At 38.8% G+C, this 16,503-nt stretch overlaps 1 protein-coding gene across 36 annotated transcripts in view; it reads left to right on the forward strand.

Annotated features, from left to right (window-relative positions):
* The window catches only part of CDC14B (cell division cycle 14B), a 73,748-nt gene that overhangs the window by 10,904 nt on the left and 46,341 nt on the right, over positions 1-16,503 (forward strand). For 18 of the 36 annotated variants that reach the window (XR_010602297.1, XR_010602296.1, XR_010602299.1 and 15 more), the window contains exons 2-4: positions 5,115-5,208; positions 6,382-6,457; positions 12,349-12,441. Coding sequence is in view for 27 of the 36 variants with exons in the window: in XM_065599372.1 (XP_065455444.1) it covers positions 5,115-5,208; positions 6,382-6,457; positions 12,349-12,441 (263 nt within the window). In the remaining 9 variants the exon portion in view is untranslated. Of the gene's footprint in view, positions 1-2,833; positions 4,129-4,672; positions 4,884-5,114; positions 5,209-6,381; positions 6,458-12,348; positions 12,442-16,503 lie in introns of those variants that run through there. The other 18 variants (XR_010602301.1, XM_065599371.1, XM_065599386.1 and 15 more) reach the window with 12 other exon arrangements.

Here is a 16,503-nt window from a genome sequence, read left to right on the forward strand (position 1 = left end):
TGCCAATATTAGAGACTCTCCAGTCAATCTTTCTTTTGGAATTGTTTGTGGTATGAACACAAAGTTTAGAATTAACATATTATGAGTTAGTTTAGGCTTAACACTCGAAATGACTCCATTTAAATAAGACAAAAAGTCCCGTCCCCCCCTTTAAGGGTAGATTGGACGGTCATTGTACATTAACTTTTGCTGGCATAACTATGTCAGTCAGGGTAACTTATTTTTCCCTCATCCTTGACTGACTTAGCTATGCGAGCAACTTCCTAGATGCAGTTATACCAGTAAAAAAAGTTGTATATTTAATTCAGGAAACTAGTAGTATAAGTTATACCTGCAAAAGCACTCTTTTATTGGTACAAATTGTATCTTCCCCAAAGTTGACATTTAGCATAACTTATGGAAGATGTAAGTACTTTAAAAGAATGTGATCAACATTTGACAGTGGATTTTTTTCCAGGCTAACCTAAGGGTTTGTTTCATAAGAACATAAGAATGGCCATACTGGGTTGGACCAAAGGTCCATCTAGCCCAGTATCCTGTCTTCCGACAGTGGCCAATGCCAGGTGCCCCGGAGGGAATGAACAGAACAGGTAATCATCAAGTCATCCATCCACTGTTACCCATTCCCAGCTTCTGGCAAACAGAGGCTAGGGACACCATCCCTGTCTATCCTGGTGAATAGCCATTGATTCTCCATGAATTTATTTCTTTTTTGAACCCTGTTATAGTCTTGGCCTTCACAACAACCTCTGGTAAGGAGTTCCACAGGTTGACTGTGCGTTGTGTGAAAAAATACTTCCTTTGGTTTGTTTTAAACCTGCTGCCTATTAATTTTATTTGGTGTCCCTTAGTTCTTGTGTTTCAAAATGAAAGACCCACATTTTCAAACACAGATGCCTAAAGTTAGGCTCGTCAGTTCATATTTATAGACCTAAACAAGTTATTTGATTTTCAGAAATGCCAAATCACTTATTTAGGGTGGGATTTTCAAAGAGGCCTAAGAGAGTTAGGCACATAATGCTCACTGACTTTCTGCAGGATTTGGACACCTAACTCCTATAGGCGCCCTTTAAAAACTTATCCTTATTTTCTAAATACATACTCCAAGAACCTAATTTAAAACACCTGTTTTTTGGAAAATTTTGTCTGGAAGCTTCTATTTTGCTTGAGAAAATCCTACATTATTCCTTTTTTGTTGGTTATTAGTGTGGTTGGTTGGTGGCTGTTTGGTTTTTTTAGTTTTTTTTTTTTAATAAATTCATTCTTTATGCATCAATAAATTGAACTGATTAATCTAGAAACAAATGTTTGAGAGAACGAGTGGATGTAAGAGAACAGAGGCTGTTTCAGTCTAATCAATAAGTTTTGGCTGCAGTGCCAACTAAGCTTTGCAAACTAATTGAATTAAAAATTATGCTGTACTAGTCAAGAATTCTAACTATGTCTGTGGATTATCATCATGAATGAGAAAACTAAATCCTTTGGATTTTGTAGTTTTAAAATAAATTCTAAAGCTGAGTGAAACAGATACTCTGCAAAGTTTTAGTGCAATTGTAAAATATTCTTTTAAGCATTGATTAATACCTGTGATATTAGTATGCAAACATATGGGTCTGAGCACTGCAAAAAATCTTGGCTGAGTGAAACAAATCCTGATAAAACCCGTTACTTTACTGCAAATCAGTTATGAAGCAAAAGTTATTAAACTACACTAAACATTTGGCCTACATGTGCAAGAGTGGCAAAATTTGTATTTTGCATCATATCTTCATATTCTTTCTCCTCGAGTGTACACACTTTTTGGGTGACATTTTCAAGAGAGACATCATCACCTCAATCTTTTGTGAATCTTGCTAGATGCCTATTGCATCTTTAGGCACTTAAATATATTTTTTAATCTGGCCCATAGGCTCCTAAATCACATGAATATTTTTGAACATTTTAACTCTTTTGGCTTGAAGATATCAAAAAAATGACTTGTCATTTATATATGGCCAGTGTTTAAAAATGCATATGCTATTCTGGAATAGCGCTTTGCTGCACATTTGTACATTTCACTATTTTACTTGAGGATCAAAAATACTGGGGCTACCTTTGTACTCTAGGGTCAAATGTTGGCTTATACATTCCTTTAGTAGTGCAGTTTCACAACACAGCTAAAGATTTCAAGATTTTTATCTCAAGATGTAATAATTGAATGAGCAGAATCTTTGAGGAAGGGAGAATACAAGAGAAGTAGTGTAATTTATGAAAAATTATGCATTTACACTTGTTTAGAGATCTATTTTAATATTGCAATAAATCTGTCAATTTCATGCATGTTAACACAGCACTAAATAAATTCCATCATTCGGGCTCAAATTTTATCTGTATGTTATAGAATTTTACAGTGTTGTTTTTCAAAAAAAAAAAAAAAGTATTGGTATACTGCTGCAAGTTACAGTTTTTATGGCCTCATTACCAGCAGCAATGCAACATACAGCTGCTACTTACTAAAAATTTGAAGTTCATTTTGATACTATTATAGCACCAATATAAAACAAATTCAGATATTAATGAGTGGCAATTGCATGTTGCCTGTTTCTAAAATAACCATACAAATGTGAAAAAAGATGTAGGCATGCATATTTTTATTTTTAAATAGATGCTACTCACGTAACTCTCAGGGATTTCTTTTTTTGTGTATTGGCACACCATGCTTTTTCGAATGGGCGAAAATTTACAGGGGTTAAACTCAAAATAACTATGAAATCGAACTACTGAACTCCAACCCGTCAGTCAATTCCATCCGCCGCCGCTCCGCTTAAAGACCCTTAGTGCTTTAACTCTTGCATTTTGTTTTTCTATTTCTCCTTTTCTCCCCGCCCCTTCTCCCAATTCCGACATGGCTCTTCCCTTTCACTTTTCCTTCCACTCTTCTGGGAGTGTAGTTTAGTCCTGCCACTCCCAGAAAAAGTTAGGAACTGGAGCAACTCTTCCTCTCTAGCATGGGGGAACGGGCAGGTCTTTTTATAACCTGTCGATGCTGCTCCTTCAGGTGGCCACTGAAGAGCAACGTGAGTCACAAAGCCCACCCTCAAACCAAGGAATTGGGGTTTTCTTGTTTCTTTTTGGACACTCATCACTATTTTGAGCGGAGCGAAAATGGTTTATGAGTAGCTTAGTGTCTTTAACAATAGCCGCACCTTTGTTGTGTTTGCAAGGCCCTGGGCTTAAGGATTTTGAGCGCACCGCTTGCAGGGAACACTAGAGGGGCCACGCCACACTGGTACGTGCGCTGCAGGCAGATGCCCAGTTGGTAGCGCGGTGGTTGATTGAGGGGCTATAGTCACACCGTACAGTGTGGGAACACAGGCCCTCGTTTAAAAATAACACTCAAGGAGCGCGCTGCTGTCCTGCGCTGGGAAGAGGACAGCGCTCCCCGGGCACTAACGCAGTCCCTTCTAAGCACCAGCCGCCCGGGTGCCGGAGGCGCCGCGGGGTGGAGCTTCCCCTGGTGAGTTGTTTTCTCCGTACGCGGAGAGGAGCGGCTCGGGCCCTGCCGTGTCCCACTGGCTGCGCCGCCTGCCGGCCAATGGCTGCTGCGATTGGGAGGACTCGCTGGCGAGCTCTGCGCTCACCGCTTGTGGGGGCAGCGATTGCCGAGGCTTGCGCGCCGCGCTCTGGTTTTCTCCCTAGCTAGGGCTGGGATTTGTCTTGTGGGCGCATCAGGCTCATTCGGGCCCGAGGACGCTTCTGTTTGAATGCCCGTAAGGAAGCTTCCGGAGCTGGAAAGTGTCTCTCGAGGAAGAGGACAGATGCGGGCCGAGCCCGCCAGCTGCTGGCGACCCACTTCTGGTCGTGGTGCCTACTGAAGGAGCGCGGGAGGCGGGCTGGCCAGCGGGGCCCAGGGCAGACACCCCGGGGCTCACGCTGCATCTAGATGCGCCTCGAGGCGAGGCTGCCCTTTAATCTTTAAAACTCTGCGGGGAGTGGCGCTTTCGTTTCCTCCGGGTTGTCAGACTCCAGTGACAAACACAGCAGGCTGTTTACGGGCTCGGTAACCTTGTGGGGGCTGGCCCCCTTTTCAGTGTTTGTAAGCGATGAGCGTCAGAAAGGAATCTCGCCCCTCTGTGGAGTTCATCAAAGGTGAGCAACTTAAAATGCCAGTTTAAGTGATTTTTTTTGTTTTTGGTTTGTTAAAGAAACAAGTTTTCAAAACTCGTTTGTAATCGTGCATGTGAACAAGGAGATCCTGCCGATGTCATCGTCATAACTTTTACTGCACCGCTTTTGTAGCGTTCGCTTCTTTGAAACAAAACGCGTTTTCTTTTGTTTGAACTATTATGAATTAATGTAATGTGGATTTGGGAGGCAGTAAACAGCAGCAGTCTGTAATTTCTTGGCCTTTTCAGCCTGTTGATATTTTACCTAAGCTAGTTAAAAGTTATTACAAGTAAATCACGTATTGCGTAACAAATGCATGTGCATTGTCAAACAAAGAAATCTCACAGGAAGAATCCAAACTTGAGACCTTCTTTTTCTATTTGTCGTTTATCACATTTTACTGTACTTCACTTTCCTCTTTTGGTAACTTGTACACTCTCCTCCCACCTTCACCAACACACTCCTAATAGACTGAAAATATCTGGCTTTAGGTTCCTATAATAAGAAGTGTCCAGGTCATGTTTTTGTGTGTGCGTGTGGCCTGTTGGTTGGTTCTCTGATTTCAAAGGAGAACCAGGTTTGCACCTCTCTGAACTGCAGTAGTCAATAGACATACATATATATGTGTGTAAACACACACAAAGCCTCCCAAACAAGTTATGGGAGGGCAGTCTGGTTATCCTCTGAACAACTTGTTTACTGGAGGGAAACCATAGAGAGCTTTTGACTAATAACAAGTAAGTTTTAAACTGTTTGGTAACCAAAACGTAGGCTTTGAGCTTAATCATTGTCTTCCTTGTTGCCTAGCACCTGAAAAATAATGTCCTCTAATCCGGAAACCCTGAAAGGAAAATTTGATACTAAATTGTGACCATTTAAAGTATTACATTTAAGAATATCATTTCAAGTTTTCTGTGGAAATTTGTAATGTTAAGGGTAGTATTAGTTTAAAATCTCTTGCATTTCAGGTCGCCTTTATTTTGCAATTCTCTGCCAAAAACCAAAGAGTGGTGGTCCAAATACACACTATTTCTGCATAGATGATGAACTTGTATACGAGAAGTAAGTACAGTCCTTATTCTTGTATTCTACAGAACATTGCAGTAAATTGGTAAGAAAAGCACTAATAAGCAAGTGATGTAGTTCTTAGTCTGTTTTTATTAGTGGTAGTTAAAACTTCTGTACCGATTATAGAAGTTTATGTATGGAGTTTATTCTCAAAACTAGTGTACTACTCCCTGCTAATTTCACTTGCAATGGGAGCTTATACGTGAGAGGGCCTAGTGGCTCCCCACCAATTTCTGTCTTGAAAAATTTCAGAAACTTTGTTTCTTTCTTATACCTTATTCCTACTGAAAGATATTGGAATACTTTACAACAAGATACAAAAAATTTAGAAGCATTAACTGAAATATTTAGCCAGAAGGGATGTTTCTAGTTGCCCAAATACCAGGGGTAAAATATCTAAACTTCCTAGAATAATAGATGGGTCAAAACCTGGCAGTTGCTGACTCCGCACTTCATGACCCTAGCATAGATACATTAAGTACTCTGCAGTGAACTGCATAGGTCTTTCAGATAAATCCTTGACATTTTTTTTATTATTTATTTTATGACATCCTGCATGGATATTAAAGATCCCTCAGTACTTTTGAAAAAAATAAGGATATCTTTAGTTAAAAATTTATATGCTCACCTTACTCAGATTGTGATGTTTTGTTCGTTTTCTGTATTTCAGTGGGGCTCTGTATACACTATAGTGTTAGAGTGCTTTGAGGATTAATGAGTAATATATATATTAATAATATTTTAATGTGAATCTGATAGCTTTTAAACATAGTGCCAGGAGAAGCATTTTGGAATTAGTCAATAACCTTGTTTTTGAAGGCATGCTTTTGCATTGTCGTTAAAATCAAGAGTTCCTAATGTGATGCCAAAAAATGTTAGCTTACTGTGAGCTTTCAAAAGTTTGATCACTGCATCATTTCATTGACCTTTTAGGAGGTCTTGTGCAGAGAAGAAAGCAGAATAATTTTAAAAATAACGTTTTAAAAGCTGATGAAAAACTACAGAACTATACTTATGGTATGCAAGATGGCAATTTCAAGAAGTTTTGTACCTAGTATAATGTGTGCATTAATTATTAGTTTTCATTTGGTGCATGTGGATTTCTTTAAAATTATTTCTACAAAACATGTACAAGCAAAATGTTTTCTTTCTTTCCCTCCCCACAAGCTTCTACGCAGATTTTGGACCTCTCAATCTGGCAATGGTTTACAGATATTGTTGCAAGCTAAATAAGAAATTAAAGGTAAAAACTGTTTTGTACCAAATAGATATAAAATATTGGAATTAGCCCATTTGTAAAAATGGTGAGTTGAAAAAATGTTCCTTGTTTGAGAAATATCTTCAAATTGATATGTGGATTTCCACTCAGGCTTGCTTTTGGATGTGTACACTAAACTGTATGCAGTATACATTTGTGTTCTCAGATTTGACCAGATGATATTTTCAGGCGGGTGTGTGGGGTGGAGGGAAGAGACAGAGAGTGAGGGATGTAAGAGGAGAACTATTTGCCTTTAGGATATAGTAGTTCTACAGTAATTATTGTGAAAGTGCAGTTTCTAAGTATTGGTGCTGATAGAAACAACTAGAAGAACTCTTAGTGGGCAAAGGTCTCTTTCAGTAGAAGGCCCCCTCCTCTGGAATTCAGTCTCCTTGGAAATCTGCCAAGGTCTAGTGAGTTTCAGGACTCAATGAGAGACATATTGATTTGATTTGGCTTCTGTTTGATTTGTTTTAGTTTGATTTTTTTTATTTTTTGGTCTTCACAACATTTCTGTAGGGAGCCACATTAGCTTTTTAAAAATATATTTAGGGCTCACTCCTGCAAGGTGACTGAGCACCCTTACTCCTTCAGTTGAGGTAATTTGCTATCTCTGAGGAGCTCTGTACCTTTCAGAATTGGGCTCTTGGTAGATGTTATGTTTTATAGTATCTCTATGAATCAAAATAATGAAGCCTTACATTTTCTATATCAATTCAAGTTATCCAATGCAAGTTTGTCAACCTCTAACAGAGGTTGGAGTACAAAATGTGTTAGGAAAATAAAAATCTTACTAAAATTCATATGCTCTTTGCTTGTTCAAGAGCCCTTTAGTCAGATCTTGAAACCCTACATTGAACTGTGAAAACTGGAAGTATGCAATACAATATTTCTTTAACAGAAAATCTCGGCATTTTGTGAATGTTCCTTGCTGTCTAGCACTGGTGTCAAGCTGTCTGCTTCAGATTCATTGTGCCATATACACTACAATGTGTAGATTTGGTTAGCTATGACAATTTGCTCTGATTTTGTTTGAAAATTATTCCACAGAAGTTTCCAAATTGTGATTTATTTTTAAATGGGTTGGTTTGTGAGAGCAATATACTTGCATGCTAGATGTTTTAAAGGGATGTTCAGTGCAAAACTCATTCTACACTGATCATAGTGGTATCTGAGTGACTTGTTTCACTTTTAAGCATTGTGGGCTGATAAGAGAAATCGTTCATTTGTAGTGCACATTTAAAACATATTACCATCGCTTCATTAGTAAGGTTGTAATTTTCTATTGGAAAATCCAGTTTTGTCTCCCCCAAACAAGGTGTATCGTGAAGTTGGATGGTGGTTTAGCAAAATTTGAGGTGATTCAAACACAAGTGGTTTCTGATTTAGGACTTTAAAAATATGGATGTAATTCATATTTTGAAGATTATTCTGAGGTTTCTGAGCAAGCTATATCACAGAAATAGCTTGCAGTAAAAATGTAGACTATTTTGAAAATTTTACCCACAATCTTGTCCAGGACCCTCAGGCTTAGGATTTGTCTTAGCCATCTCCCTTTTGAAAATGGGACTGGGGTGCTTATGAAAATTTTATCTCTAGTGTACAGGACTATGATTGGTAAGTGAAAAATGTTGGAGTAATTTCATATAGCTATTTTGATCTCTCATATGGGTCCTAGTTTAAAAACATTGCTAAAGGTCTGATACTCTCTAGAACCCTCCTTCGCAGTGCATACCTTCAAAATATGAACTTGTAATGGGAGTTGTTGTGTTATGGCTACTTTTTCTAACTTTATGGGGGAAATCCCAGAATTCCTACCTCACCTGTTGTCATTGCTGGTGTTGCTTCTTGCCTGCCCATATCCTCCAGTAACAGCCACCCAGAGCTGCTGTTTCAGTTTTTATTTCTAGCAGTGTTCATGTTTTCCTTCATTCACTTTCAGGGTGGGTAGAGGCTGCAGTATAATCTTAATTTCCTAAAATTTCCTTCAGATACCCATTCTAGACTTGGTAGCATTTATCAGCAGTGCCACCAGTAGAAACTGTCAGCATTCTCCATCAGTATGTGAGCCAATACAGTTATCCTTTTCTATGCCCCCAATGTCTGTAAACTTTCCTTGGAGTGAGAGTTTTGCTGAAGGGGAGGGAGGAATGGCTCCTCTAGCTAGTCAGTTTAAGAAATACTGGGGAACATGTTTGTGTAGGTGGGAAAAGAGAGAGGAGCAGTGCCTGCTTCTGAGTCATGGGCAATAGCAGCAGAAGTCCTGTCTCAGAAGGTCTGATAGACTTAAATTTTGCCGAAATACTCAGATTCCATTGAATTGAAGAAGCCAGTCTACATTATTCAACTTCCGTTATACTTACTGATTGTAATAGAGCACATACTTGTAACTTCCTAATAAGATTCACAGTATTGCCAGCTCCACAAGCTCTAAAACCATGAGACAGACAAAAATATTCATGTGACTAGTTTTAAAAAACAAGATTATTTTTTTAAACTTGCATTCGATTTATGGTTTCTTCTCAGATATTTGAAATAGTGGATGGAATTGCCCCTATTTGTGTTTGCATATTTCAGGTTGGAATTCCTGATGTGTAATAAATACAAATTGGGAGACCTCCTTTTCTTTTTAGCTGATAGATGGGGCTAATCCCTTCCCAAGGTATTGTCCTAGGCTCCCTGCAGCTCCCACTGTCCAATGGGCACTACCCTGTCTCATGCTGTGCATTCTCTGGACTCCCCCTTCCCTTCAGGATATCAGGATTGCTAATTCCAAGTGTTCAAAAATCATGAGTCAGCCCCCCCCCCCATCATGAGTTTTTAATGAGTAAATTTGGGGTGGTTTGTTCTTGTTTCCTGGCTTTGAGCCTTTAGGGTTCATGTTTTCAAGGTTTTCTCCATCACCTAGAAACTTTTTTTTTTTTTAATGAAAGCTGAGTGTCTAATGTAATTTTTAGACTCAAGGAGCTTTAAGAGAACCCCCTAATATATCCCAAGACTTGCAATTAAAATAGTGTTAGTTAGCAACTCTGAGATATTGCCCATGCCCAGCTCCCTCTCCTTCCCTCTGTCCTCATGTATTGCTCACACACAGTGTCCCTCCATATAGGATTTTGACGGTGGGAGAAAGAAAGGAGGAGAGAGTGCAACTTGGCTAACGCCTACTCCCGACAGGCTGGAGAGAAGGGGATGGGGTAACACACACTCCTTGGATCCTTTCTCCCCCTGCCCATTGCTCACCTTTGCTACGCTAACTGTTGGTGGGTAGAAGCTACCTGTTGGTCCCGATCCAGCTCCCCTTTTCTTTGCCTGTCCTCATGGATTGCTGCACCTGTGCTCTGCACAGACAGCAAAAGCAGAGAGAAGTAAAGATTCTGAAGGCAGCAGTTAGAGCAGCAGCCTCTGCTGGTGGTAGCTGGGACTTCAGCCTATTGCCTGCAGCTCAGGCTCTCAACAGCTGCCTCTGGTGGATGCAGCCAGAATTTTAGCGTGAGTTTCAGCTCAAGTAGAAATTGTGAGCTGCCAGGAACTTGTGAAAAGACAAGTTCATTAATGCTGAAAAATGATGGGACTAATGAGAATGAACTGGTGGCACTGGATACAAATACCACATTAGATGAGAGGAGGAGATTGGGCAGGTATGCAGGACAGGAGTTAAGGTTGGTTGTGGAAACATAAGTTTGAATTTTTGGAGTTTTTGAAAAATATTTACTTGTGTATGTCTGTTTTAAAATAACTACAACTTTCTAATGTTTCAATATCACATATTTAATATCAGTGTTGTAATATTTAAAATAACTGAAGAAAATACCACTGAAGAACACAGTAGCTTTTCCCTTCATCATAAAATTAATAATTTTTCATTATGAAAAATAGTAGGGCTGTCAATTAATTGCAGTTAACTCACATGATTAACTCACAAAAATTAATCATGATTAAAAAAAATAATCACAGTTTTAATCACACTGTTAAACAATAGAATACCAATTGCAATTTATTAAATATTTTTAGATGTTTTCTACATTTTCAAATATATTGATTTCAATTACAACACGGAACACACAGTGTACAGAGCTCATTTATATTATTATTTTTATTACAAATATTTGCACTGTAAAAATAAGAGAAATAGTATTTTTCAATTCACCTCATACAAGTACCATAATGCAATTTCTTTATCGTGAAAGTGCAACTTACAAATGTAGGTATTTTTTTTTGTTACATAACTGCACTCAAAAACAAAACAATGTAAAACTTTAGAGCGTACATGTCCACTCAGTGCTGCTACTTGTTCAGCCAATCACTAAGACAAACGAGTTTGTTTACATTTACGGGAGATAATGCTGCCTGCTTCTTATTTACAATGTCACCTGAAAGTGAGAACAGGCATTCGCGTGGCACTTTTGTAGCTGCAATTGCAAGGTATTTACATGCCAGATATGCTAAACCTTCATATGCCCCTTCATGCTTCGGCCACCATTCCAGGGACATGCTTCCATGCAGATGACGCTCCTTAAAAAAAAGATGCATTAATTAAATTTGTGACTGAAATCCTTGGGGGAGAATTGTATGTCTCCTGTTTTACCCATTTTCTGCCGTATATTTCATGTTATAGCAGTCTCGGATAATGACCCAGCACGTTTGTTTTAAGAACACTTTCACTACAGATTTGACAAAACGCAAAGAAGGTATTAATGTGAGATTTCTAAAGATAGCTACAGCACTCGGCCCAAACTTTAAGAATCTGAAGTGCCTTCCAAAATCTGAGAGGGATGAGGTGTTGAGCATGCTTTAAGAAGTCTTAAAAGAGCAGTACTCAGACACGGAAACTACAGAACTACCACAAAAGAAAATAAACCATCTGCTGGTGGTATCTGACTCAGATGATGAAAATGAACATGCGTCGGTCCGCTCTGCTTTGGATCGTTATCAAGCAGAACCCATCTTCAGCATGGACGCATGTCCTCTGGAATGGTGGCTGAAGCATGAAGGGACATATGAATCTTTAGTGCATCTGACACGTAAGTATCTTGCGGCACTGGCTACAACAGTGGTATGTGAACGAACGCCTGTTCTCACTTTCAGGTGACACTGTAAACAAGAAGAAGGCACATTATCTCCCGCAAATGTAAACAAACTTGTTTGTCTGAGTGACTGGCTGAACAAGAAGTAGGACTGAGTGGACTTGTAGGCTCTAAAGTTTTACTTTGTTTTATATTTGAATGCAGGTTTTTTTTGTACATAATTTTACATTTGTAAGTTCAAGTTTCATGATGATTGCATTACAATACTTGTATGAGGTGAATTGAAAAATACTATTTCTTTTGTTTTTATAGCACAAATATTTGTAATCAAAAATAAATATAAACTGAGCACTGTACATTTTGTGGTCAGTATTGTAACTGAAATCAATAGATTTGAAAATGTAGAAAACATCTACAAATATTTAAATAAATGGTATTCTGTTATGGTTTAACAATGCAATTAGTCGCCTGACTGCCCTAAAAATTACATTTGAAATTTGTAAAAATGTTCACTCTGCCACACTTATTTAGAATGGCTTAACATGGTCCAGTGTAACTAGGTTTTCAACAGATTTGATGCTTTGTCATGAACCAGTACACTAAAATCCTTACCCTGCCTGGATGCTGAGCACTTCTCAGGATTGAAAATGGAATAACACACTAGATCATATCTTAACCAGAAAGGCATTGCAACCATTGGAATTAATTTTGGAAACCTTATTTCCAATGAGGCCAATTTCTGTGTGTAGTTGGTTGTTCTGCTGCAGTGATTTCAAACTTATTTTTATCAGGCTATGCAGGCTTAAGTTCGAAGTGCCAAATTATAACACTGTTGTTCATTTCTTGATGCAGTCATTTACATTGATAAGGAAGAAAATAATTCATTATACTGGGTTTGATCAGAAAAAACAAGCAAATGCTGCATTCCTCATAGGCTCTTACGCAGTAAGTATTTAACCTTTTACTAAAAATTGAATTGCTACGTTTTGTTTTTTTATCATTTTCCCATATGCAGTCCTTAAAATACGAAGAATGATACTTTTCCCCCTTTTTTAAAAAGTGGTGCTGGAGAGGCCTAAGAGTTTGACTTCCTGGTGTTGCTCTTGACATTTTCTTTACTATAGAGATTACCCAAACTTTTTTCTCCCCCCCAACAAAGTGATCTGTGTGACAGGAAAAGCCCCTAAGAGTTTTTTATTCCTCTGCAACACAAAAATCTTCTGGGTGGGTGTTTCTAAAATCCCTCACAAATAGGTGCACAAATCCTATAGATTCTTTTGAAGTTGCTTAGGTGCATTTTCCAAAAGCACCTTCTGTCTTTTATTCCCAATATTTAATTTTTTAAAAGAAAATTGGCTAATTCTTGATATCTTATCATATTTCATCCTTTTTGTAAAGGCCAAATACCACCAGATGTTTTATTTCCGAGTTTATATGTTGGGAAATGTATCTTCTCCAGCCTATCCCTTTCCTGACACAGGCCAGGGATGGAACTTGGGGGAAGGAAGGAAAAGCCTTATGTGGTGTGTTTGGAATGGATATAATATCCAGAAGTGTAGAGGGGGTTGTAGATGCACTGGGTCAGGTGCTTGGCCATGAAGGGAAAAACCTAATAACTGATTGCGTTCATATTGCTCAATCTCTGAAAGACTAAGTTTGAGGCAGGAACCTCAGAAATGTGTAGTGAAGGTCTAAAATGCAGGATGTTTGAAATGTAAAGATGCAACAGACTGTAGATTGTTAACATTGTGGTATTTGACTTGTGTTGTACCTTGACTGCACTTGACTTTTTCATTTCTCTTTGAGCATTGACTAAAAGTAAAGAGTGGGGTGAAGGACCTGTGCTCTTCATCTTACCGGTGACTTGAGAGGGGGTTTAGACTCCATACAGCCCTGAGTCATTCCCTTTGAGAGCTCTGGAGGGCTATAAAGCTCCTGCATTTCTGAGTGTTTCCCTGCTGCTGGTTTGTGTTATGGAGTAGGTCTGTTTCCAGCTCCCAAGGTTTTCCTGTTGCCTGTTCTGCTGTACTTATAAATGAAGCTTTTGACATTATAAATGTGACTTTTTTTTCAACTGACACCTCCAAGTGTTTAGAAATGTTATGTTATTATTGCAGCATTATGAAATTGAATGGAAACATGCAACATATTTTGCTTCAGCTTAATTGTTTGGAGTCAAGATACTAAAGCAACTGATCGGTCACAGTTTTTAAGCAAGAAAAAAACCCAATCCTTAGAAGTAATTTGATTACTCTGTAGGCCAAAAAGTAAATGTGGACTGCTTTTATTATAGAATGTTTCTTTTATTTTTGGTCCTGTGTGTAGTACCATGGCATCAGCATAGCTATGGTCATCCTATACAGCACCCAAAATGCAGAAATAATAGTAATCAGTGACAAAGTAATCCATGATTTCCATAACTTGTTGTAAACTACCTTTTTAAAATTAACTTTTAACAATCCTGCTTCTGATCATCCATTCAATTTTCCTGCCAGGACACCATACACCGGAGCACACAGTTGGAGAGGACTGTTTGTATAAACCTTCATAAATACATAGGGCCATAATTTCTCCTCCCAGTTGGATACTGGTGGGGAGGGCACTGATTATTTCTGATGGAATTCTGCACCAAAAAATTAAAAATTATGCACACAGTATTTTAAAATTCTACATATTTTATTTGCCAGAGTAGTACAATATAATCATACCAGTTCAGTTATTTTGGTAATTTATTTCAAAATACCTGCTAACAGGTATGTCTGTAACAATATAGAAGACAAAAAAGATTCAGGAAATTTTTTTGACAAATAGATTACTTAGTAGGCATATTAATATATAACTTTGAGTAATAATTCATTTAAACTACAATACAGAAACATATTTCCCGCATCCCTCAGAAACAGTACAAAGGCTTGGGGGTAATCGGAGATAACAGAGGAGCTGAGCAAGAGGGATGTAATTGCTGGGAAGGAACCTGGGAGTGAACCTGGAGGGTTATTAGGTGTGGGTGGGAGAAATATGGAACAGGTTTTTTGGGGGGTGGGAGGGATTGTTAGGGAGTTGGGGAGCCTCCCCCGTGCAGACCCTGGCTGACTCGTAGTGTCTCCCATTCAGTGAGGCACCTCGCCACCCTCATCCCCACTCCCATTCAGCACCCACCCCACTCTGTCCCCGGCACTAGCCCTTCTAAGCCCCAGTCTGTGACCTCCCAGTATCCCCATGTGCCCCACTCTGTCTGTCCCCCCCCCCCCCAACCCACCCCCATATCCCATGCCTTCTCACCTGGCCCGGCAGGCAGGGTGTGAGGAACCCAGCCTCTCCTCCCTATTGGCTGCTATTGCCAGTGAGCTGGCCACCCTCTGTTCTCATGCTACTGCAGCCCCTGGTGGACGAAAGGCATAACTGCAGTGCCTCTGAGGCAGAATGCATTTTCTGCAGAGAAAAATAATCTGGGGGGGACGTGAATTCTGTGCATGTGCAGTGGTGCAAAATTCCCCTAGGAGTAACAAATAAAGAGAATACTGCCTCTGGGAATATCTCCTTACTCACTAACCCCATAGAAGATCTTCCATGGAGAGCTAGATTTGTGGACTGAGAGAGGGTTATGTGAAAATCATCCACACCTTGCAGAACTGTACCCCCAAAGGCAGACCTGCCCTTAAACTACCCAGACATTTGGACGTGGAGTCCCCCTCAAGACTTTCTATTGTCTGTAGTGGGAACTGAATCATGCTTTAAGAGAAAAATGGCTTAGAAACTGCTCCAGTATGTATGATACATGTATATTCAGAGAGAGTTATTTAATTTGTAAAATATTCTGTGCTACTTTTATCTCATTAGGGAAATATATGTATTTAAGCATGTATTGTTTGAGTTAAACTTAAATGGGTTTAAGTAACTAGGCCTCAGTGTTTAGAATAATGTAAGTTCTTGCCTCTGGTAGTCAAGAGTATATTCAGTTATTGGGCAAAATTCTCTAAAGCTCAGTACAGGGAAGTGTAAATGGAATGAATGCAAAATTTAAGTTTGTGTGTGTGTGTATGTGTGTGTGTGTATATATATATATATATATATATATAGATAGATAGATATGTATATATATGTGTGTGTATAAGCTTTCAAGTCCATTGGCGTATCAGTAATGCTTTTCACTCTTCTGTTGAAGATCTGGGTTTAGTTTCTTGCTTTCTAGGCTGTCAAGATTGTGAGTCCTTCATGACATTTTGACTTTTGAGTCGTATTAGATGCCTGAAGGGATCTCATTTCTACAACCTGCTTCTGTTCCAGTTCTGGAAATGTGTTGGCCACACTGCAGATTGGGGAAGGGAGGAGTTTGGGTGGGAAGCAGAAGAAATTAGATAGGGGAGGAAATCATCAGAGATGCAACAGTGAAATGAACAGTGCTGTGTTTTTACTCTATGGGATGGAGAAGAATACATACCAAAATGTGTTAAATTGTTACACCAATTTGCTGTTAAATAAGTCTGTTCTAAAATACAGAAATTAAAAAGGATTTTTTATTCTTCATGAGAAAGATCAAGGTTCTTATCATTTCACACTTCTTGCCAGTTCAGAAGAATAGAATTGAATGAACTGAAGAAGAGCTCTCTGCAGCTCAAAGATTGTCTCTTTTGCCAACGTGAGTTGGTCCAGTAAAAAATATTACCTCACCCATCTTATCTCTATCAAATAGAATAGTCATACAGTCAGTCACATTGCCAAAATATGCAGCAAGGTGGGTTTGTTGTTGGGTCACTGAGCCCTTGTTACTAGGATTTTAAAACTGTTGCAGCTCTCGATTTGGAGGGTTATGGGGAACAGTTTTGGGCCCATTTTAAGATTTACTTTTAGGGGAATGATCACACTTGAATGTGTTAATTTTAAGTAATCTCTTTTTAAGATAAGCCATATCTCTGTGTGATAAACAATTTTTATTTAGCACGTCTACAAAGATTGTCCAGTTTTAGGGAACTGACATTGAATTTTTGCTCTTTAACACTTAAAAAG

The sequence above is a fragment of the Chrysemys picta genome, chromosome 6 (genome assembly GCF_011386835.1).
Source record: "Chrysemys picta bellii isolate R12L10 chromosome 6, ASM1138683v2, whole genome shotgun sequence".
NCBI lineage: Eukaryota > Metazoa > Chordata > Testudines > Emydidae > Chrysemys > Chrysemys picta.